This window comes from Ranitomeya imitator, chromosome 8 (assembly GCF_032444005.1).
Source record: "Ranitomeya imitator isolate aRanImi1 chromosome 8, aRanImi1.pri, whole genome shotgun sequence".
Classification (NCBI taxonomy): Eukaryota; Metazoa; Chordata; class Amphibia; order Anura; family Dendrobatidae; genus Ranitomeya; species Ranitomeya imitator.
In genome coordinates, this window is record NC_091289.1 from 117,969,444 (window position 1) to 117,994,076 (window position 24,633).

Here is a 24,633-nt window from a genome sequence, read left to right on the forward strand (position 1 = left end):
TGCGACGGTCTGTTAGTACACCACCTGCGGCACTAAAGACACGTTCCGATAAGACACTAGCCGCAGGGCAAGCCAGCACCTCCAATGCATACTGGCTTAGCTCTGGCCATGTATCCAGCTTAGAGACCCAAAACTTGAACGGGGAAGAGCCGTCTGGGAGTACAGTAAGAGGGCAAGCCATGTAGTCTGTCACCATCTGACGGAACCGTTGCCTCCTGCTGACTGTAGCCGCCGGTGATGGTGTAGACATTTGGGGCGGGCACACAAAAGTGTGCCAGAGTTGTGCCATACTGGGCTTGCCTTGGGCAGAGGCACTGCTTCTGCATCCTCTTTGGGCAGAGCCTCCCCCACTGCCTCGACGCACTGAGCTGCTTTGTAAAGCACTAGCAGCACTCCTCTCAGTTGGACAGGAGAAGATGATGGAATTCACCAGTGTGTCGTGGTACTCCCGCAATTTACGCTCCCGGGTCAATGCTGGGATGAGGTTTTGGACGTTGTCCCGGTAGCGAGGATCGAGGAGGGTGAACACCCAATAATCAGGCATGTTTAGAATGTGGTCGATGCGGCGGTCGTTTCTCAGGCACTGCAGCATGAAATCCACCATGTGCTGCAGAGTGCCAACTGGCCCAGAAACGCTGTCCCCTGCTTGAGACATGATCTCTGCCCGCTCGTCATCACCCCACCCTCGCTGTACACACTGACCACTGGACAATTGTGTCGCTCCCTCCTCTGGACGAAGCTCTTCCTCCTCCATTGACTCCTCCTCATCCTCCTCACAAATTGGCCCCTGCGTACCCCTTTGTGAGGAACCACGTGGCGCTGACTCTCCAGAAGCTGATGGAAAGGTGACTCCTCATCCTCCACCTCTTCCACAACATCATCCCTTAACCCTTGCAAAGTTTGCTGAAGCAGGCAGATAAGGGGGACAGTCATGCTGACTAGTGCATCATCTGCACTTGCCATCCGCGTGGAATAATCAAAAGGACGCAAAACCTGGCAGACGTCCTTCATAGTGGCCCACTCTGTGGTTGTGAAGTCTGATCGGCGCTGACTGCGACTTCTTTGCGCCTGATGCAGCTGGTACTCCATAACTGCTTGCTGCTGCTCACACAACTGCTCCAACATATGTAACGTGGAATTCCACCGGGTAGGTAGGTCACATATGATGCGGTGTTCCGGAAGGCGGAATCGGCGCTGCAGAGCAGCAATGCGGGATCTGGCCAAGCTGGAACGCCGCAAGTGAGCACACTCTAAGCGGACCTTGTGCAGCAGGGCATCAAGATCCGGATAGTCCCTCAGAAAACTCTGCACAACCAAATTGAGCACATGTGCCAGACATGGGATGTGAGTGAGGTTGCCAAGGGCCAAAGCTGCCACCAGATTTCGGCCATTGTCACACACTACCATGCCTGGCTGGAGATTCGCTGGCAGTAACCACACATCGCTCTCCTGCTTGATGGCATTCCAGAGCTCTTGCGCTGTGTGGCTTCGATTCCCCAATGAAACTAGTTTCAAGACGGCCTGCTGACGTTTGGCCACGGCTGTGCTCATGTCGGTCATAGGTAAACTTTCACAGGTCCATGTGGAGGTGGACTGTGACGGCTCCTGCAGAGTTGATTCTGAGGAACTTGTGTAAGAGGAGGAGTCAATGCGTACAGACTGGATTCCTGTAATCCTTGTAGTGGGCAGGACACGTCCTGCGCCACTCGCACGATCTGTACCTGGCTCAACAACATTAACCCAATGGGCAGTGAGGGAAACGTATCGCCCCTGTCCATGCTGACTGGTCCACGCATCGGTGGTGAGGTGGACCTTGGTACTGACGGCGTTCAGTAGCGCATGTTTTATGTTTCCCTCAACATGCCTGTGCAGGGCAGGGACAGCTTGCCTGCTGAAGTAAAAGCGGCTGGGCACCTTGTACTGTGGGACTGCCAATGCCATCAAGTCACGGAAGCTGTCAGTCTCCACCAGCCTGAACGAGAGCATTTCCAGGGACAACAGTTTGGCAATGCCTGCATTCAGAGCCTGTGCTCGGGGGTGGTTGGCCGAGAATGCCCGCCTTTTCTCCCATGCCTGTACTACCGATGGCTGTAGAGTAGACTGGGAGTGTGAGGATGACTGGGAAGGTGGTGCTGTGGGTGGAATTACACAAGGTCTCTGGACAACAGTGCCAGAGGTTCTTCCATGGCGATCCTGGGAGGAAGCCAAACCAGCTGTGCGTGAGCTGGAGGAAGAGGCAACACGAGCTGAAGAGGTGGTAGCTGCCGCTGTTGGTTGGCCTACATCTTCAGTCTGTTTCTGTAACTCCACCGCGTGCCTGGTCCGCACATGTTTCCACATATTTGTGGTATTGAGGTTGCTGACACTTTTACCTCTTTTTACTTTCTGATGACACAGCTTGCATTTGACAAAACAAATGTCATCTGCAACTGTGTCAAAAAAGGACCAGGCACTGCAAGTCTTGGGAGCGCCCTTTTTGGCTTTGGAAAGAGACAGGCTCCTAACGGGTGCCAAAGTGGAGGCTACAGGCTCCGCAGTCTTCCCCCTCCCTCTCCCTCTTTGGCCCGTAAGGGGAATCTCTTCCTCAGAGCTGCTCCCACCACCTTCCTGTTCCTCACGCCACGATGGGTCAACGACCTCATCATCTCCACTACCCTCTGCCACCAACTGCTCCTCCTGGGTAGTCTCGGCAGCACAGTACGCACAAGAAAGCGGCACCTGAGTTTCATCATCAGATGCGTACTGCGCTGTGGTCACCGCATGCACTGGCCCACCCGCCTCTTCAGAGTCAGAGAGACAAAGCTGTTGGGCATCACTGCACACTGCCTCTTCTTCCATTTCTCCAATGCTGCTTGGCTGGCCCCCTGTTTCCAAGCCAAGAGATTCAGAAAACAGAAGTAGAGACGGCTCCTGTCCTGGGCTCTCTGACTGCCTGGCCAATTTGGCAGGTGGTGAAGAGACAGATGGCTGCTCTCCAGTGGTCTGTGCCTGAGAGGATGTGGCACTAACTGAAGTCGATGCCGAGGCGTTAGCTGCCATCCACCCGACAACGGCTTCAATTTGGTCTTCACGCAGCAGGGGTGCACGGCGCTCTCCGACAAAGCTGCGCATGAAGGACTGTTCCCTGCTGAAACTGAGTGACGACGAGTCACCGGCGCCCGCAGCAGGCACAGAATCACCACGTCCTCTCCCTGCTCCTCTCCCTGCTCCGCGCCCACGCCCACGTGCCTTACTCCCTGCCCTCTTCATCTTGGTTGACAGATAAAGATAAGCAGAAAAGTACTAAGGCCTTAGTGTGCTTATTCCTGAAATGCTCCTCCTAACAGGTGTAAGAAACACTAATGTTGTAAAGTGTGGACTAAACTTTATTATTTTTCAAATGTGGCCTACACAAGTGTTAAGTTGTGTTTGGTGAACTTTACTTTTTTTTTGCAGATCGGGCTACAGAGCTAGTTTAAATCACACGGAGACCGTGCAGACAGCCGTAAACGGCGCTGCAAGGCCCAAAAAACCTCCTCTAGGTTATCCTATTTAGTGTTTTTCCACTATTTAACTGGAGACGGGTGGAAAGACACTAATAGGGATTTTTTAAAAAAAATTTTAAACAGGCTGCACTATTTGAAAAAAATGAAATTTTTTTTCAAGGTATGAGGCAGTAACGCACCCTGAGCTGAATCCAACCGGCTATGGCTGCACACAGACTACAGGGCGAGCTGCGCTCACACAGAGACCGTGCAGACAGCCGTAAACGGCGCTGCAAGGCCCAAAAAAAACCCTCTAGGTTATCCTATGTAGTGTTTTTCCACAATTTAGCTGGAGACGGGTGGAAAAACACTAATAGGAAAATTTTTTTTTAAATATTAAACTGGCTGCACTATTTGAAAAAAAGGAAAATTTTTCTCAAGGTATGAGGCAGTAACGAACCCTAAGCTGAATTCAACCGGCTATGGCTGCACACAGACTACAGGGCGAGCTGGGCTCACACAGAGACCGTGCAGACAGCCGTAAATGGCGCTGCAAGGCCCAAAAAACCCCCTCTAGGTTATCCTATGTAGTGTTTTTCCACAATTTAGCTGTAGACAGGTGGAAAAACACTAATAGGAAATTTGAGAAAAAATGTGCAGCAGGCTGCACTATGAGCAAAAAAGGACAACTGTGTGAGGCAGTGTGAACCCCCCCTGAGCTGAATACAACCGGGTATATGGCTGCACACAAACTACAGAGTGAGCTGCACACACACACACACTGAGACCTTGCAGAACGCTGTTAAAACAGCGCTGCAAGGCAAGAGCAAGGTGAACAGTGAAGAACACACAGCGTTTTGCTAAATTAGCCTTTGGAAAGGAAAATAAAGCAATTAGCTATCTCAACTGGCCCTCAGTTAGAACACAGCGTCCTGTCCCTAACTGAAATCACAGCAGAGTGAGCGCAAAATGGCGGCAGCGTTTTTTATAGTGCAGAGTGACATCATTTCAGCAGCCAATCACAGCCTTGCCAGTACTTACATGCCCACCATGCTAAACAGGATGTGCCCACACTTCCAATCATTCCTCATTGGCTGCTGCGTTCAGTTTGAATTCTGGGAACTTCCGATTCCGGTATCCGATACGCGGGAAGTATCGGAATTCGGTATCGGAATTCCGATACCGCAAATATCGGCCGATACCCGATACTTGCGGTATCGGAATGCTCAACACTAGTTCTGGACAATAAAACATTTTCATTACTTATTACTTTTTAGGAAGCTGCAATGCTCCAGAAATCAAAAATGGATTCCTTAAAACCCCTGAAGACAGTTATGACTCTGGCCATTATGCAGAATTTGACTGCAATAAGGACCATGTAAAGAATAACCTTTTAAGTCCTAAGTGTGAAAATGGTAAATGGACTCATCCTCCAGTCTGTTACAGTAAGTACAATGGACATGTAGAAATATCAAATGTGTTGTAAAAAAAAGTAAAAGCTTAAAAAAACTGTCTCCTTCTGAACTCAGGTCCATGTGAAGTCTCCTCCGAGGACCTTTCTCGCAGCAACATTCAGCCAGTTTCAACTGATATTGGTAAAAGTTATAAACACGGAGAAGAATTACAGGTGTCCTGCAAGCAAGGATACAAACGACCAAATCAACCAAGCTTCTTCATTGAATGTAATGATGGGAAATTTAAGTATTCACGATGCTTCTCTGGAAGTAAGAATCATTTTTGTTTCTTGTTAATAACAATTAAGATATCACATATGACATTTTAACATATTTCATATTATTTTTAAGTTTTTTCTTCTATGTGACAAAAAAGAATATTCTCCATGAAGCTATTATGAGTCTGACTTTTCTCACTACAACTGATATGTTCTTATCACTGCAGAAGATATCAACTATAAAATACTTCAACTCATCAATACACACATGCTAGCCACCTTAGGGAGAGACCCAATTCCTACCTGTGGACACGTGTTTCGGGCTTTAGGCCCTCATCAGCACAGGGCTGGAATTGGTTGGCTGTATGGAGTGGGGCTCGATGAGCAAGCGATACACACATGCTAGCCACTTTAGGGAGAGACCCAAGTTGGGCTAAATGTAGCAGGACGAAAGAGACCGAAAAGCCCTCTACTTAAAGGAAATACATAGTGGACGCTTTCCTGAAACGGAAAGTACTTGCAAGCAGCATAATACAAAGAATAACAGGTTTACCCAGAATCCTTTGGCGGTTCCAAGCGCTGTGGATTAGACTGGGGTGGAAAGAGATGATTTGCATAGCTCCGCCTACTGCAAAGGATTCTGGGTCAACTCATCAAAGCTTTTATGCACAAATAGTGGTGTAAAAGCTTAGAAAAGTCACAAGTTTGGAGTTTTCACTCCAGTTTCTCCCAGCTCAACCAAAGTGGGTGGAGCTCGGGTTGGACAGGGGCGCAGCGAGGGTGTGACTCCACAGCTAATCTAATTCATATCAAGCTGTGTTGTTCCCCACACCAGAAATCTTATTACAGTCACCAACCGGAGTAAGTTTTCTGTAGTGGAGCATGGAGGCGTACGCTACTTGTCAGATGCTCCAGATTCATGAAGAGGTGTGTACTACTTCATAAATCAGAAATGTCTGACTCCATCATGGCTCATCAAGACCAGTGAGAAAATGACTAGTGATAGTCTTGGTGATTAGGGACCATAGAGGTAAATGAATGGAGAGCTGCTTTCTATTTTGGCACATGCATGGGGTCTCAAACTTGTAACCACAACTATGAAGTTGCAAACTAGAATCAGAAATGTAAAACTGGGCAAACTCTGCACTGGACATATCTGCAACCCCTGGCAAAATTATGGAATCACCGGCCTTGGAGGATGTTCATTCAGTTTTTTTTTTAATTTTGTAGAAAAAAAGCAGATCACAGACATGGCACAAAACTAAAGTAGTTTCAAATGGCAACTTTCTGGCTTTAAGAAACACTAAAAGAAATCTAGAACAAAAAATGTAGTAGTACTAGTCAGTAATGGTTACTTTTTTTAACCAAGCATAGGGGAAAAATTATGGAATCACTCAATTCTGAGGAAAAAATTATGGAATCACCCTGAAAATTTTCATACCCAAAAATAACACCTGCATCAAATTAGATCTGCTCGTTAGTCAGCATCTAAAAAGGAGTCCTCACACCTTGAAGAGCTGTTGCACCAAGTGGACTGACATGAATCATGGCTCCAACACGAGAGATGTCTTTTTTTTCAATGCTCTTTTTATTAAATTTAAACATGTAATAACATTCAAACAGGTATAAAGGCTTTGAGACAAATACAGAAGATCTTAAACATTAGTTTGGATGATATCAAGTGGTTCTTCTGTAATGTCAACAAATGGAACTATAGTGTCAAACATAACATTAGCCATTAGTCTTAGTATTTAACAATTAAGCTATGTGGCAAAGCACATATTGCGACCTGTCCGCAAATGTAATCAACTGAAAAAAAAAGATGATTTTTAGTAACGTAGTGAAGAGAAAGAAAGTAGAGAAGGGAGAGCGGAAGTTAGAGGGGGGAGGGGAGCACCGTATTATAACAGCAAGTAATGTTTACGATGATCCTTCGATTATCAGATGGAAATTGGACCTATAAAAAACCCATGGATGCCATAGCTCCATAAAGGTTGGCTGCAAATGATTTACTGAGGCTACTAATTCAGCCATTCGGTATAATTGATCTATTTTTGATAACAGTTAAGAGTGTGTGGGTACATTTGTTGACTTCCAGTATGTAGGGATTAAAAGATTAGCAGCCGCTATAATATTGTAGGCTAAAGTAGAGGTACGAAGATGATAAGGCCATACAGGGAAATTTAGCAGTGCAATCTCTGGCGCCAGTTTCAGTTTTTGTCCAGTGACGTCCAGGACAACCGACTCCACTAAAGACCAAAAATGCTTTATAATCGGGCATGACCACCATAAATGTATGTAATCCCCAACTCTTTTTTCACATCTCCAGCACGTGATTGGAGCGTTTGCTTTCCAAGTCCGGATTTGCATCTGTGAAGTATACCATCTAGATATTATTTTATAGGAATTTTCCTGAGTTTTCACACAGCTTATAGGGCTATGTGAGTATTTATAGATATGTATCACTTGTGCTTTTGAAAATGAGTAGCCTAGTTCTTTCTCCCATCTTGTTAGGTAAGCTCTTTTTAAACAGAGATTTTCGGTTAAAAGAGTTTGGTATATTGTGGAGAGAATTTTCAAGGGCTTAGATGTTTCAGCACACAGGGTTTCAAAAGACGTGAGATTTCGAGTAGAATCCGTATTATAATGTAGTTGCTTCAATGACTCTTTGAGAGTAGAGTATTGTATGAAGTTAAGGCTCGAAAGGCCTGTTAGTTTACAAATGTCCGATAGCGGAAGGAGCGCTCCATCTGCCATTAGTTGGTCTATAGGTGTGTTAATCACTTGTTGTCTGTTACTTTCCCTTTTTGCTGTTGTTTTTATTGTGTGGGTTAGTATATCTGAAAGTGTAAGTAATGAGGATGAAGGTGGTAGGAGAATACTGTATGTTTTCGGCCGGATCTGAATAAGCGTTCGAGTAAGCGGATTTGGGTGTGTAGGGTGTGGTTGCTCTTTACTATAAGTCAATAAAAGTGGCCTAATGGGTAAAGGCAAAAGTTCTGCCTAAGGATATGATTTCTTTAACTTGGTGAGAGTATGTAGGGGAACATTCAGGTCCAATGCCTCTGATTTAGACAGATTTACTTTAAAATTTGAAAGATTGCTATATTCCTTTACAACCTTCATCAAGGCAGGAAAGCTTCTAAGTGGTCTTGTCATCAGCACGAGAAGGTCGTCGGCAAAGGCCGCTGTTTTGTATTGGGTTTTACATATTTTAATGCCTACGATTTCTTGGTTCTGCTGTATGGTGCTCAACAAGGGCTCCATTGCCAGCACAAAAGTATTGGCGACAGGCGGCAACCTTGACGTGTGCCGTTTTTAATTGTGAACGTATCCGTCAGTGAGCCATTTATTCTGATACGTGCCACTGGGTCCCTGTACATCTTCATTATGGATAAGATTAATTGTTGTGGGAAGCCAAAACCAACCAGTGTTTCCTCTAAATAGGTCCAGTCCACCCTGTCAAAGGCTTTCTCCGCATCCGTCCAAAGTAAAACTAAAGGGAGTTTTCTTTCCTTCGCATAGTGCATAAGATGTAGTATCTTATACGCATTGTCTTTTCCCTCTCTTCCCACCACAAAGCCCGTCTGACTCGTAGATATCAATGCTGGCATGAACTCTGCTATTCCGCATGCCATCATACTAGCAAATAGTTTGAAATCAACATTTAGTAACGAGATTGGCCTATAGCCACTACATTGCTCTTGATCCTTGCCTTCTTTATATATTAATGATATTTTAGCTTCCAGTGCCTGGGCGGGAAATTTGTCGCCATTCAGTACTGAGTTGCACATGTTTAGTAGGCGTGGGAGAAGCACCAGAGGGAAGGTCTTATAGTATATTGTTGGTAATCCAACAGGACCTGGGGCTTTTCCTAATGGGCTCTTTGACAGGGTGGACCGAAGCTCATCCAGTCGGAAAGGTTTGGTTAAGAGTTGTTGTTGAGGATCTGTTAGTTGTGGTAGTTTCAAATGGGACAAAAAGGCCTTAATATGTTTTCTTTTCGATTTATCGGAGCTAGTTTCTTTTGGGTGCAGGTTATAAAGTTGTTTATAATAGATGAGGAATTCTGTCTCCATTTGTTTATAGTTTTGGGTGCTTTGGTCATTTGAAGATTTGATGGAGTGTATATAGGTGCGAGCTTGGCGTCGTCTTAGTCTCGATAGCATGAGTTTTGTGGCTTTGTCACCATGCACGAACATTCTGGTTCGCCACGAGGTGTACCATTTCACCGATTTTAAGTTTAAAATTTCTTTCAGACGTTGCCTTTTCTTGGTTAATTCAGTTAACAGTTGCGGCCCTACCTGTTTTTTATGTTGAGTTTCTAGGTCATCTATCTCATATAGAGTTCTCAACTCCTGCTGTCTTTGCTTATTGAGGTACGATGAAGTTGAGATTAGTTCTCCCCTAATTACGGATTTATGTGCTACCCATAGAATTGGAGCGGAAACCCCTCCAGAATCGTTTTGTGCAAAATATTAATTGAGTATTTTTGCAATACGTGTGTTGGTTTCTGGAGAGTTTAAGATTTAAGACTCATTAAGTTGCCATAATCTGTTGATGGAGAAGGGTTTGGTCAATGTTGTTTGAAACATTACTATGGAATGATCTGAATGAATATTAGGGAGTATATTAGAGCTTATTGCACTGGGTAGCAGTTTATCGTAAAGAGGAGAAAAAAGAGCTATGCTGGGTATATATATATATATATATATATATATAGTGGATGCTTTCCTGAAACGGAAAGTACTTGCAAGCAGCATAATACAAAGAATAGCAGGTTTACCCAGAATCCTTTGCAGTAGGCGGAGCTATGCAAATCATCTCTTTCCACCCCAGTCTAATCCACAGCGCTTGGAATCGCCAAGCGTGCAATGCTGCAGATTAGTTTCTAAAGTTACACAGCCAACCAATTCCTACCTGTGGACACGTGTTTCGGGCTTTAGGCCCTCATCAGCACAGAGCTGGAATTGGTTGGCTGTATGGAGTGGGGCTTGGTGAGCAAGTATGTATTTCCTTTAAGTAGAGGGCTTTTCGGTCTCTTTCGTCCCGCTACATTTAGCCCAACTTGGGTCTCTCCCTAAGGTGGCTAGCATGTATGTATTGCTTGCCCACCGAGCCCCACTCCATACAGCCAACCAATTCCAGCCCTGTGCTGATGAGGGCCTAAAGCCCGAAACACGTGTCCACAGGTTGGAATTGGTTGGCTGTGTAAATTTAGAAACTAATCCGCAGCATTGCACGCTTGGCGATTCCAAGCGCTGTGGATTAGACTGGGGTGGAAAGAGATGATTTGCATTGCTCCGCCTACTGCAAAGGATTCTGGGTAAACCTGCTATTCTTTGTATTATGCTGCTTGCAAGTACTTTCCGTTTCAGGAAAGCATCCACTATGTATTTCCTTTAAGTAGAGGGCTTTTCGGTCTCTTTCGTCCCGCTACATTTAGCCCAACTTGGGTCTCTCCCTAAGGTGGCTAGCATGTATGTATCGCTTGCCCACCGAGCCCCACTCCATACAGCCAACCAATTCCAGCCCTGTGCTGATGAGGGCCTAAAGCCCGAAACACGTGTCCACAGGTAGGAATTGGTTGGCTGTGTAAATTTAGAAACTAATCCGCAGCATTGCACGCTTGGCGATTCCAAGCGCTGTGGATTAGACTGGGGTGGAAAGAGATGATTTGCATAGCTCTGCCTACTGCAAAGGATTCTGGGTAAACCTGCTATTCTTTGTATTATGCTGCTTGCAAGTACTTTCCGTTTCAGGAAAGCATCCACTATGTATTTCCTTTAAGTAGATGGCTTTTCGGTCTCTTTCGTCCCGCTACATTTAGCCCAACTTGGGTCTCTCCCTAAGGTGGCTAGCATGTATGTATCGCTTGCCCACCGAGCCCCACTCCATACAGCCAACCAATTCCAGCCCTGTGCTGATGAGGGCCTAAAACCCGAAACACGTGTCCACAGGTAGGAATTGGTTGGCTGTGTAAATTTAGAAACTAATCCGCAGCATTGCACGCTTGGCGATTCCAAGCGCTGTGGATTAGACTGGGGTGGAAAGAGATGATTTGCATAGCTCCGCCTACTGCAAAGGATCCTGGGTAAACCTGCTATTCTTTGTATTATGCTGCTTGCAAGTACTTTCCGTTTCAGGAAAGCATCCACTATGTATTTCCTTTAAGTAGAGGGCTTTTCGGTCTCTTTCGTCCCGCTACATTTAGCCCAACTTGGGTCTCTCCCTAAGGTGGCTAGCATGTATATACTGTATATATATAAAAATCCAAAATTTATTGACAAATCACATAGTTTAAATATACATGTACAAGAACAATGTGCTGGAAAACTACACCGGGATGAACAGGACTTACGTCCAGGGAGCTTAGAGTAAGGGTAAGAGAGCATGTGCGGGACATTTGCGCGGCCAAGACAGCGATCGATGTGACCCTCCTCAAAACTGTCCCCCGTCACTTCAGACAGCATCATAACAGTGATCCAGCATCATTTAAAGTGAGGGGGATAGACATTATCCATCTTGGTATTAGAGGGGGGGATTACAAAAGAATTCTGGCCCAGGTTGAAGCTAAGTGGATTACCACATTGGATACTCTGACCCCAAAGGGTTTAAACGAAGCACTTTCCTTCTCCTCCTTTTTGGGGTCCTGATTATTATATGCCTCTGAATATATTTACCCATTGGGCACCCACTGCCTTTTATGTGTCGGGTGTTTGTTTGATTTTAGTATTTTAATCTGATATTAATTTTATTATTTTTCACGATTATACCTATCGCCTTGTAGTGGGACCAATGAGTCTGTGGGCCTCCATTCCATCTTAGTGAGACTCTGGGCACTACTTCGCCACATCTTCACCACTGAAGTTTTTCGTTTTGGAGGGCACTGTGAGAAATCTGCGGAGAGAGAAATATTCTTCAACTGGATTACAATTGGACTGTTATATTATGCATACAACTATGTTTCTCTGCCGTATAATTATTGTTTCTCCCTCTGCGAGTGTGTACACACGTCCATCCCATAGTTAGAACTGGCTACGTATCCTTATTATGTATATTAATATGTGTCACGATAGCAGCATTCTTCTTAACACTCATTGGTGATCTAGTGGTTGTGCGCATGTGCGCCGCGGCCCGGGACTCCTGGTATGCGGCGCGGCGGCGCTTTGCCCTGCTCGCACGCCTGGGGAATTTAGTTCATTCCCCGCGCGTGCGCAGTAGCGCGACGCTGCGGTGCACTGCCAGGACCTGGGGCTCGCGGTGCTCATGCACCGCTTTTTGACCACTCGGATAGGCCCACACACCGCATGTGATTCACTCCTGACCTTTAAAGGTCCTACCAACAGGCGATTTGGTACTCCCTTGAGAAAGCAGTCAAAGAGGGACGCGAAACGCGCATCGGGGGGCTTCTTATACACCTGGCCTGGGATCCTCCAATTTCCATCTTGGTAAGTGCCTGCCCATTTCCCCATGCTTTGATATTTGCCCCACTGGGGGCTAGACCTATATGGGGGGCTACTTTGGCAGACACACTTGCCCAGATATTAGCACTATGCACCTTATGGTTAGTTGTTCTGACCTATAGTTATTAAGGTTTTTTTGGTGGATCCTGTTCATCCCGGTGTAGTTTTCCTGCACATTGTTCTTGTACATGTATATTTAAACTATGTGATTTGTCAATAAATTTTGGATATTTATATCTATAATATAACGCTGGGAGCGTCACTCTGTCCAAAGCCTCTATAGACTGCGCAAGCGCAAGCGCCGGCGCAGTCTGGGCCTCACAGAGCGACGCTCCCGGGAGATCGCGGTATGCGTAAGCACTGAACGCATACCGCGATCTCCACCGGAGAGTCAGGGACCGCCAGGAGGGAGGGTAAGTATACTCACCTTTCCCGGTTCCAGCGCTGCTTGCGGCTCCGTCTCCCGGCTCCTCTGCTCCCGGCTCCGGAGGGCGCGGACTGCGCAGGCGCCGATTCCTGCTGCCGGAATCGGCGCCTGCGCAGTCCGCGCTTTCCGGCGCCATTTTCTTGAAGACACACTCCGGCTCCACTGCAGGTGTGTCTTCAAGAAAATGGCGCCGGAAAGCGCGGACTGCGCAGGCGCCGATTCCTGCTGCCGGAATCGGCGCCTGCGCAGTCCCCGCTTTCCGGCGCCATTTTCTTGAAGACATACCTGCAGTGGAGCCGGACGATAGGTGAGTATGGTATTTTTTTTTTTTTTTATATGGCAGCAGCATTCGGGGGCATACACACTGGAGCGGGGGGCATATAATACAATGGTGGCGCAGGATGGCAGCAGCACATGACAGAACGGGCGCAGGATGGGAGCAGCACATGACAGAACGGGCGCAGGATGGCAGCAGCACATGACAGAACGGGCGCAGGATGGCAGCAGCACATGACAGAACGGGCGCAGGATGGCAGCAGCACATGACAGAACGGGCGCAGGATGGCAGCAGCACATGACAGAACGGGCGCAGGATGGCGGCAGCACATGACAGAACGGGCGCAGGATGGCAGCAGCACATGACAGAACGGGCGCAGGATGGCAGCAGCACATGACAGAACGGGCGCAGGATGGCAGCAGCACATGACAGAACGGGCGCAGGATGGCAGCAGCACATGTCAGAACGGGCGCAGGATGGCCGCAGCACATGACAGAACGGGCGCAGGATGGCAGCAGCACATGACAGAACGGGCGCAGGATGGCAGCAGCACATGACAGAACGGGCGCAGGATGGCAGCAGCACATGACAGAACGGGCGCAGGATGGCAGCAGCACATGACAGAACGGGCGCAGGATGGCAGCAGCACATGACAGAACGGGCGCAGGATGGCAGCAGCACATGTCAGAATGGGCGCAGGATGGCCGCAGCACATGACAGAACGGGCGCAGGATGGCAGCAGCACATGACAGAACGGGCGCAGGATGGCAGCAGCACATGACAGAACGGGCGCAGGATGGCCGCAACACATGACAGAACGGGCGCAGGATGGCAGCAGCACATGACAGAACGGGCGCAGGATGGCCGCAGCACATGACAGAATGGGCGCAGGATGGCAGCAGCACATGACAGAACGGGCGAAGGATGGCAGCAGCACATGACAGAACGGGCGAAGGATGGCAGCAGCACATGACAGAACGGGCGCAGGATGGCAGCAGCACATGACAGAACGGGCGCAGGATGGGAGCAGCACATGACAGAACGGGCGCAGGATGGCAGCAGCACATGACAGTGGGGGCGCAGGATGGCAGCAGCACATGACAGAACGGGCGCAGGATGGCAGCAGCACATGACAGAACGGGCGCAGGATGGCGGCAGCACATGACAGAACGGGCGCAGGATGGCAGCAGCACATGACAGAACGGGCGCAGGATGGCAGCAGCACATGACAGAACGGGCGCAGGATGGCAGCAGCACATGTCAGAATGGGCGCAGGATGGCCGCAGCACATGACAGAACGGGCGCAGGATGGCAGCAGCACATGACAGAACGGGCGCAGGATGGCAGCAGCACATGACAGAACGGGCGCAGGATGGCCGCAACACATGACAGAACGGGCGCAGGATGGCAGCAGCACATGACAGAACGGGCGCAGGATGGCCGCAGCACATGACAGAATGGGCGCAGGATGGCAGCAGCACATGACAGAACGGGCGAAGGATGGCAGCAGCACATGACAGAACGGGCGAAGGATGGCAGCAGCACATGACAGAACGGGCGCAGGATGGCAGCAGCACATGACAGAACGGGCGCAGGATGGGAGCAGCACATGACAGAACGGGCGCAGGATGGCAGCAGCACATGACAGTGGGGGCGCAGGATGGCAGCAGCACATGACAGAACGGGCGCAGGATGGCAGCAGCACATGACAGAACGGGCGCAGGATGGCAGCAGCACATGACAGAACGGGCGCAGGATGGCAGCAGCACATGACAGAACGGGCGCAGGATGGCAGCAGCACATGACAGAACGGGCGCAGGATGGCAGCAGCAAATGACAGAACGGGGACGCAGGATGGGAGCAGCAAATGACAGAACGGGCGCAGGATGGGAGCAGCAAATGACAGGATGGGAGCAGCAAATGACAGAATGGAGGCGCAGGATGGGAGCAGCACATGACAGAACGGGGGCGCAGGATGGGAGCAGCACATGACAGGATGGGGGCACAGGATGGAGCAGCACATACCAGGATGGAGACCATATACCAATATAAATGCTCGCCACCCGGGCATAGAACGGGTTCAATAGCTAGTATATATATACCCAGCATAGCTCTTTTTTCTCCTCGTTACGATATATTGCATTGAGTGGGTATACCTTTTTCATAGTTAATATGATCTAACTATAGCTATTATCTCTGACGGAACCATGTCAGTGAGGTTTTTATGGTTACTGGGTAGCAGTTGCCTAGGTATGAAGATATAATCAAGTCTATGATATGACTTATGAGGGTGTGATTTGTGAATAGTAGGTGAAGTTAAGTTCGGACGGATGTAAATGTCTCCATATGTCCAATACTTTCATTGACCCGAGTTGTGTTTTTATCCTAATTAAATCTTTTGTGGAAATTGTACTCTTTTTTTCTTGTTGTGTCTATCAGGGGTTCTAATGCTACATTCAGGTCCCCCTATAATGAGGGAACCTTCTCTAAAGTCTTCAATTTTCCTGAACAGCGATAGAAGCCATTTTAGGTGTTTTTTATTAGTAGCGTATAGGCTATAAATGGTGACTAGGTTCCCGGCTAAAAGTCCTTTGACCAATACATATCTGCCTTTTGGGTCTGATAATATTTTACGAGGTTGAAAAGGTATTCCCCTTGCTATCGCTACTGAAGTGCCCGTCGAGCCCGCTTGTGGCGTGGTGGCATGGAACCATGTGTCATAATAAGAATGTTCGAAATTGGGAAGTTAATCAGGTTTAAAGTGTGTTTCTTGGATTAGCAGGACATCTGCTTTTGTCTTTTTAGTAAATTCAATGTGTGCTGTCTAGTGGTTGGTGAGTTTAGGCTAATGGCATTGAAAGAAGCAAAGGTAAATACCTTATCCTGAGTTGCCATATGTGTGTTATTTGGGAGAGTCGTATATTCTTTGGCTGGTCATCCTCTGATATTTCAGGTGCTTTAAGGTACTAGGGTTAAAATGAGAGAGAAAGAAAAGCAGGGAAAGAAGAAGGGGGAAGATGGGAGAAAGGGGGGAGAGACAGAGCATGAAGAAATTCTTAAACATAATAATTGTGTAAGTGAAAAAAGAAACCTTAGTGAACATATTTAAACAACTGGCATGACAGTCTCACAGGCTTCCTATGAGGGAGAATAATGTCAAATTCCTGAAGCCTAGGCGCCATATGCCTATTATCAAACATTGGGGTAAAGGGATGGGTTGGGGTAGAGAAAGGAGAAGATGTGGGATAGGTAAAGTGATAATCAAGGGAGGGGGAATGCTAAATTTGGGAAAAGGGGAGGTAAACAAAGGGAGGGTACAGGTGGATGGAGGAAGGGGATTCAGGGCTAATAGTTAACCATCTATATGCAGTTTTGAATTAGATCTCAAGTTAGATTGAGTGACAAATAGTGTTGAGCGATACCTTCCGATATCTGAAAATATAGGTATCGGATTGGATCGGCCGATATCAAAAAATATCGGATATCGCCGATACCGATACCCGATACAAATGCAAGTCAATGGGCACAAATATTTGAATTAAAATAAACCCTTTTTTTCCTTGTAGAAAGAAAATTCTACATGAAGGAAAACAACTAAGAATAATGTAGAATGTATTGGGGGAGGTGGAGGAGACATTAAAGGCATAGAGGTTTAGCCCAATCAAATGGAATAGCAGGAATTAATTTTATTTTTAAGACGTTCGGAGTTACAAAGATATTGACTATGTTAAGCTTTTTTTATATTTTGTCAGATATTTATGTTTCACTACTTCCATGCTCTTCACCTTCTTTTTTACTTCTCCCACAATTTCTCCTTCATCATCCTCAGCAGCAGCATCTTTTTCATCAACTTCTTCTTCACCTTATTCATCTTCTTCTTCTTTACCTTCTTCCTATTATCCTTTTTTTTACATTCTTCATATTCTTCTTATTCAACTATTATTCTTCTTCATATTCTACTTCTTCATCTTCTTCATATTCTTCTTCTTCATCATATTCTTATTTGTGACAGGCATTCCTGTAGTTGTCTATAAAAGATTTTGATTACACTTTCCATTCTGCCTGTCCCAAATGAGTTACAACAGGATTTGTCCGCGTTCAGTTTGGCCTGCAGCAGCAGGTTTTTTCCGGGGGCACCAGGAGGAGGAATGGACTCACCCCCATACACTGCATAGTCTTCTTCTACTTATAATTTAGATAATATCTTTTGCTCTGATTTTTAGTCTTATGCTTAATGTATTTCTGCTTTTTGTTCTGCAGCTTCTTGTTCTTCTGCTTTCTGGTCTTCTTCGGGGTGGTCTTCAGGGTCGTCATCTCCGGGGTCTTCGTCTTCTTCGGGGTGGTCTTCAGGGTTGTCATCTCTGGGGTCGTCGTCTCTGGGGTCATCATCTCCGGGGTTGTCGTCTCCGGGGTCGTCGTCTTCTTTGGGGTGGTCTTCAGGGTCGTCGTCTTTAGGGTCCTCGTCAGTGAGATCCAGAGTGATGACCAAAAACCATTTCAAAAAGTTTGAACTTGGAAATGTAGCAGAAAATACAAGAAGGCTGAGGAACTGCCGAGAATCAGCTGACGGTACTGGAACCCAGATGGGTAGCCGAAGGTACAAGAGCCAATGGAACTACCGAGGACCAGCTGACTGTACTGGAACCCGTTTTCTAAGCAGGAGGTACCCGTGCCAGAAAGCACTACCAAGGACCACAAGACGTTGGTGGAACTCGGATACCGAGAAGGAGGCACCTAAGCCAAAGGCTCTGCTTGGAACGAGCTTACGGTACTGGAGCCAGGATGGGTAGCAGAAGGTACAAGAGCAAAAGACACTGCCGAGAACCAGCTGGTGGTACTGGAACCCGAATGGGTAGCAGAAGGTACAAGAGCCAATGGAACTACCGAGGACCAGCTGATGGTACTGAAACCCGGTTACTAAGCAGGAGGTACCCATGCCAGAAAGCACTACCAAGGACCAGCAGATGTTGCCGGAACTCGGATACCGAGAAGAGAGCACCTAAGCCAAAGGCTCTGCCTGCATCCGGCTGATGGTACTGGAACCAGGATGGGTAGCAGAAGGTACAAGAGCAAAAGACACTGCCGAGAACCAGCTGATGGTACTGGAACCCAGTTACTAAGCAGGAGGTACCCGTGCTAGAAAGCACTACCAAGGACCAGCAGACGTTGCTGGAACTCAGATACCAAGAAGGAGGTACCTAATCCAAAGGCGCTGCCGAGAACCAGCTGACGGTACTGGAACCCGGAGGGGCAGCAGAAGGAACAAGAGCCAATGGCACTACCGAGGACCAGCTGACGGTACTGGAACCTGGTTGCTAAGCAGGAGGTACCTGTGCTAGAAAGCACTACCAAGGACCAGCAGACGTTGCTTGAACTCGGATACCGAGAAGGGGACATCTAAGCCAAAGGCACTGCCGAGAACCAGCTGGTGGTGCTGGAACCCGGATGGGTAGCTGAAGGTACCCATGAAAAAAAAGTTGCAAGGCCGCGAGACTGCCGCAGTTATCAAAACCCCCAGTCCTACAGGGGGTGCTTGTCCTATTGGCACTACGGAACCAGCCTTCATTGCCAGATCCCGCAGCCCACATAAGAAGCACCTAAACTGCAGGCACCATAGAGTCGACTAACCCGACCGCAACACGACAGGACAGCGGATTAGTGGCAAAGTGACTTTGACACTGCCCGGAGACAGCTGGCGTGCTGGAACCAGGCTGGGCAAGAGGGAGTACCCATGTCAAGGACACTTCTCAGCAGCAACTGGTGGTGTTGAATCCCAGGGATTACAGGAGAATCAGAGTGTAGGCAGAGGCCTAATTGGAGCAAGTTGAAAGGGAACCTGTCACCCCCCCAGGCGTTTATAACTAAAAGAGCCACCTTGTGCAGCACTAATACTGCACAAGGAAAAGTTGGCTCTTTTAGTTATGCTCCTTGCACACGCTGAAGTCAACACTTATAAAATGTGCCCCCTCATACCATGAAACCGTCCCGGGGCGGGACTTTCCTTCTTAATGAGACGCAGCACAGCCGTCATTCTTACCCCCTTGGCGCCGTGTGACGCCTCCTCCTGAGCGCTGTTTGAATCTGTCCTGGAGCCTGCGCTGTTATGTTATCCCTGGGCCATGCGCAGTTAGCGCTGCCTGTCTTCTGACATCATTTCATGTCAGGCTGACTGCGCCTGTACGGCTGCGCTGCCAGAGATCCTGCCCCGCAGTGTCTTCTGATTTATTCACACTGTGGGGCGGGGATTCATGGGCATGCGCAGTGCATATCTTCGCCTCTCACTCATCTCCCTTCTCCTTCTTCAGACTGTGCGGCGTCAGATGATCCCGAATCGCCGTGGCATGCGCTTAGGGATCAGCTGACGCTGCACAGTTTGAAGAAGGTGGAAGGAGATGAGTGAGAGGTAAAGATATGCACAGCGTATGCCCATGAATTCCCGCCCTGCAGTGTGAATAAATCAGAAGACACTGTGGGGCGGGATCTCGGGCAGCGCGGTCGCACAGGCACAGTCAGCATGAACATGAAATGATATCAGAAGACTGGCAGCGCTAACTGCGCATGTCACAGGGATAACATAACAGTGCAGGCTCTGGGACAGATTCAAACAACGCTCAGGAGGCGGCGCATGGCACCAAGGGGGTATGAATGACGGCTGTGACGCGTCTGATTTTTGAAGAAAAGTGTCGCCTCTGGGACTTTAACGGTACGAGGGGCACATTTTATAAGTGTTTAGTTCAGCATGTGCAAGGAGCATAACAAAAAGACCATCTTGTCCAAATGCAGCCGGGTGGGACAGGTTCCTTTTAATATCTGTAGTAGTGTGAGTGTGGAGGTAGCAGGAGCAATTGCCGGACACACAGCTGGGGATCAGCTGACGTTACTGAACCCCAATAACAGGGCAGCAAGTGTTGACTGTGCAGACAGCAATTCCGAGCAGCAACTGGCTGTGTTGGAGCCCAGGGAATCCAGGAGAAGCAGAGTGTAGGCCGAGGCCTAATTGGAGGCAGTTTAATATCTGTTGTAGTCTTAGTGTGGAGGGAGCAGGAACAATTGCCAGATACACAGCTGGGGAGCAGCTGGCGTTACTGAACTCCAATAACAGAGGAGCAACTGTTGAAAGTGTAGACAGCATTTCCGAGCAGCAACTGGCGGTGCTGGAGCCCAGGGTCAATGCTAGAAAAAGAGTGGAGAAATTTCCGCACACACACCAGGGGAGCAGTTGTTTTTTCTGAACCCCAAGAACAGAGGAGCAACTGTTGACTGTGCAGACAGCACTTCTGAGCAGCAACTGATGGTGTTGGAGCCCGGGGTCAATGCTAGAAACAGAGTGGAGAAATTTCCGCACACACAGCAGGGGATCAGCTGGCGTTACTGATTCCAAATAACAGAGGAGCAACTGTTGACTGTGCAGACAGCACTTCCGAGCAGCAACTGGTGGTGTTGGAGCTCAGGGTCAATTCTAAAAACAGAGTGGAGAAATTTCCGCTCACACACAGCAGGGGAGCAGTTGTCATTACTGAACCCCAAGAACAGAGGAGCAACTTTTGACTGTGCAGACAGCACTTCCGAGCAGCAACTGGCGGTGTTGGAGCCCAGGGTGAATGCTAGAAACAGAGTGGAGAAATTGCCACACACACAGCAGGGGAGCAGCTGGCGTTACTGAAACCCAATAACAGAGGAGCAACTGTTGATTCCGAGCAGCAACTGGCGGTGTTGGAGCCCGGGGTCAATGCTAGAATCAGAGTGGAGAAATTGCTGCACACACAGCAGGGGAGCAGCTGGCATTACTGAACCCCAATAACAGAAGATCAACTGTTGACTGTGCAGAAAGCACTTCCGAGCAGCAACTGGCGGTGTTGGAGCCCAGGGAATCCAGGAGAAGCAGAGTGTAGGCCGAGGCCTAATTGGAGGCAGTTTAATATCTGTTTTAGTCTTATTGTGGAGGTAGCAGGAGCAATTGCCAGATACACAGCTGGGGAGCAGCTGGCGTTTCTGAACCCCAATAACATGGCAGCAAGTGTTGACTGTGCAGACAGCACTTCTGAGCAGCAACTGGCGGTGTTGGATCCCAGGGTCAAGCAGGGTGTAGACCGAGGCCTAATGGGAGCAAGTTTAATATCTGTTGTAATGTGAATGTGGAGGGAGCAGGAGACATTGCCGCACACACAACAGGGGAGCAGCTGACGTTACTGAACCCCACTAACACAGGAGCTAGTGTTTTTCTCTGTGCAGAAAGCACTTCTAAGCAGCAACTGGCGGTGTTGGAGTCCAGGGTCAAGCAAAATGTAGGCCGAGGCCTAATTGGAGTAAGTTTAATATCTGATGTATTGTGAATGTGGACGGAGCAGGAGAAATTGCCGGATACACAGCTGGGAATCAGCTGACGTTACTGAAACCCAATAACACTGGGTCATGTGTTGACTGTGCAGACAGCACTTCTGAGCAGCAACTGGTGGTGTTGAAGCCCAGGGATTACAGTTCAGGTGATTGAAACATGAACACAACAGGAGACCTGGATACTGTTGCCAACCAATTGTTTAATTTGGAAGAGGAGTGGCAAAATCCTGTGAGATCAAGGCCTTGTTTATTTTCAGAAAAGTAATCCGGTCAATGTTATCGGAGGATAGTCGCATTCGACGGTCTGTTAGTACACCACCTACTGCACTAAAGATGTGTTCCGATAATACACTAGCAGCAGGGCAAGCCAGCACCTCCAATGCATACTGGCTAAGCTCTGGCGATGTTTCCATCTTAGAGACCCAAAACTTGAAGGGGGAAGAGCTGTCTGGGAGTACACTGAGAGGGCAAGACATGTAGTCTGTCACCATCTGACGGAAACGTTGCCTCCTGCTGACTGGAGCCATCTGTGATGGTGTAGACATTTGTGGTGGGCACATAAAACCTTGCCACAATTGGGCCATACTGGTCTTGCCGTGTGCTGAGGCACTGCTTCTGCTCCCTCTTTGTGCAGAGCTTCCTCCACTGCCTCGATGCACTGAGCTGCTTTGAAAAGCACTAGCAGCACTGCTCTCGGTTGGAATGGAGAACATGATGGAATGCACCAGTGTGTCTTGGTACTCCCGCATTTTACACTCCCGGTTCAACAGTGTTATGAGGCTTTGTAAGTTGTCCTGGTAGCGAGGATCTGGGACGGTGTACACCCAATAATCAGCCGTGTTGAGAATGTTGGCGATGCGGCGGTCGTTTCTCAAGCACTGCAGCATAAAATCAACCATATGCTGCAGACTGCCAACTGGCCAAAAACGCTGTCCCCTGCTTGAGGCGTCATCTCTGCTTGCTCTGCATCACCCCACCCTCACTGTACATACTGACTACTAGAGCGTTGTGTAACTTCCTCCTCTGGACAGATGTCTTCCTCCTCCATTGACTCCTCCTCATCCTCCTCACAAATTGTCCCCTGCCTAGAACTTTGTGAGTAACCACGTTGCGCAGACTTTCCAGAAGCAGATGGCGTTTATGACTGCTCATCCTCAACCTCTTCCACAACCTCGTCCCTTAGTGCTTGCAGTGTTTTTTCAAGCAGGCAGATAAGGGGGATAGTCATGCTGACTAGTGCATCATCTGCTCTCACCATCCACATGGAATCATCGAAGGCATGCAAAACATGGCAGATGTCCTTCATAGAGGCCCACTCAGTGGTGGTGAAGTGTAAACAGCGCGTAGTGTGACTTGTTTGCGCCTGATGCAGCTGGTACTCCATTACTGCTGCCTGCTGCTTACACAACCGCTCCAAAATATGCAACAAAGAATTCCACCTGGTTGGTAGGTCACATATGATGCGATGTTCCGGAAGGCGGAATCGGCGCTGCAGAGCTGCAATTCGTGATCTTGCCATGCTGGAACGCCGCAAGTGAGCGCACTCTAGGCGGACCTTGTGCAGCAGTGCATCAAGATCCAGAGAATCCCTCAAAAAACTCTGCATGACCAAGTTGAGCACATGTTCCAGACATGGGATGTGAGTGAGGTTGCCTAGGCCCACAACTGCCACCAGATTTCGGCCATTGTCACACACTACCATGCCTGGCTGGAGATTCGCTGGCACAAACCACACGTCGCTCTCCTGCTTGATGGCATTCCAGAGCTCCGGTGCTGTGTGGCTTCAATTCCCCAAATAAATTAATTTCAATATGGCCTGGTGACGTTTGGCCACTGCTGTGCTCATATCGGTCGTAACAGGTAAGCGTTCACGGGTCCATGTGGAGGTAGACTGTTTTGGCTCCTGCATAGGTGATTCAGAGGAACTGGAGTATGAGGAGGAGTCAATGTGTACAGACTGTATTCCTGTATTCCTTGGAGTTGGCAGAACACATACAGTGCCACTCTCAAGATCTGTTCCCAGGCTCCACAACATTTACACAATAGGCAGTGAGGGAAAGGTATCATCCCTGTCCATGGTGACTGTTGTGAATTCCGTTCTGGAGCTCCCTCCTGTGGTTGCTAATGGTATTTTTGTGGGTTCTGCCCTTGGGCTCCCTCTGGTGGTTTCGAGTGGTACTGCTGCTCTATTAGGTAGCTGTAGCAGCTGCCTTCACTAATCGCCTTGCCTGGGTTTGTTATTTAAACCTGCTCTGGGCTTTAGTTCTTGCATGCTGTCAATGTTCTTGGTTGGATTTGATTCTTTCCTTGGATTTCTCATATGGCCAGTCCTTGTCTGCAAAAGATAAGTTTTTGCTTGTGTTTGTTTGTCCATTTGTTTGGACTCCATTGCTCTGCATATTTGTCTATTTTTGTCCAGCTTGTCACTATGTATTATTCAGGCTAGCTGGAAGCTCTGGGAAAGCAGATTTGCCCCTCCACACCGTGAGTCGGTGTGGAGTCCATTTTTGTAAACTCTGCATGGATTTTTGTAGTTTTTAATACTGACCGCACAGTATCCTTTGCTCTCTGACTATCTAGTTTAGTATTGGCCTCCCTTTGCTGAATTCTGATTTCATTTCTGTGTTCGTCATTTCCCTCTCCTTTCACAGTCAATATTTGTGGGGGGCTGTCTTTCCTTTTGGGGGTTTCTCTGAGGCAAGATAGCTTTCTATTTCCTTCTTTAGGGGTAGTTATATCTGAGGCTGTGACGAGGTGTCTAGGGAGTGTCAGGAACATCCCACGGCTATTTCTAGTTGTGTTGTTAGGATTAAGGACTGCGGTCAGTAGAGATACCACCTTCTCAGAGCTCGTTCCATGTTGCGTTTTAGCCACCAGGTCATATCAGGGTGGCCTCTTAACCACCAGGTCATAACAGGTGACTGGTCCACGCATTGATGGTCAGGTGGACCTTGCTACTTACGGCGTTTAGTAGCGCATGTTTAATTTTT

General features: G+C 48.1%; 1 protein-coding gene across 2 annotated transcripts in view; it reads left to right on the forward strand.

Annotated features, from left to right (window-relative positions):
* The window catches only part of CFH (complement factor H), a 906,401-nt gene that overhangs the window by 853,980 nt on the left and 27,788 nt on the right, over positions 1-24,633 (forward strand). For both annotated transcript variants that reach the window (XM_069737284.1, XM_069737285.1), the window contains exons 22-23: positions 4,742-4,909; positions 4,994-5,188. In XM_069737284.1, coding sequence (XP_069593385.1) covers positions 4,742-4,909; positions 4,994-5,188 — 363 coding nt within the window. The remainder of the gene's footprint in view (positions 1-4,741; positions 4,910-4,993; positions 5,189-24,633) is intronic.